Below are 435 nucleotides of genomic sequence, written 5' to 3' on the forward strand. Positions count from 1 at the left end.
ATTTCCACACCAACGTGAGCAAAGCCTGTTGCTGGCTCTGGTGTTGACATTGCTCGTGCTCCGTACTGCTGCTGCGTTTGGCAGGCTAACGACTATAGCCCTTCTGACATTTGGCCCTGTTCCTCAGCCACCGTATCTTCCTGAAGAGCCGCATACGCATGCAGAGGAATAGTACGACGAGCAGGTCAATAGTTGGCCTAACAACCCACTAGGGAGGGGTGGGGCATTCGGATCACGGTCGTGCGAGCATACCTCCATGGACACGGATGATGAGTCGCCGCGCCGTCTTTTCTTTTCTAGCTGAGAACACACAATTCCACAGAAGACGAGCGTTCAAGCAGCAGCATGCCTCGACAGATGGCTTCAACGCCAAGCGCTGCGAAACGAACACCCGTGGGAGGGTACCGGCAACGAAGACCTTCAAGAAACGCCTTA

The 435-nt window shown here is 54.7% G+C and overlaps 1 protein-coding gene across 1 annotated transcript in view; it reads right to left on the reverse strand.

Moving 5' to 3' along the window:
- Positions 1-435, reverse strand: part of EMH_0023050 (GTPase domain containing protein, putative) — a gene marked incomplete at both ends in the record, with an annotated part of 4,824 nt that overhangs the window by 337 nt on the left and 4,052 nt on the right. The window contains one exon of the mRNA XM_013502065.1: positions 253-300. Within this exon, the coding sequence (XP_013357519.1) occupies positions 253-300 (48 nt within the window). The remainder of the gene's footprint in view (positions 1-252; positions 301-435) is intronic.

Source organism: Eimeria mitis, genomic scaffold, assembly GCF_000499745.2.
Source record: "Eimeria mitis Houghton genomic scaffold, Emh_scaff820, whole genome shotgun sequence".
Classification (NCBI taxonomy): Eukaryota; Apicomplexa; class Conoidasida; order Eucoccidiorida; family Eimeriidae; genus Eimeria; species Eimeria mitis.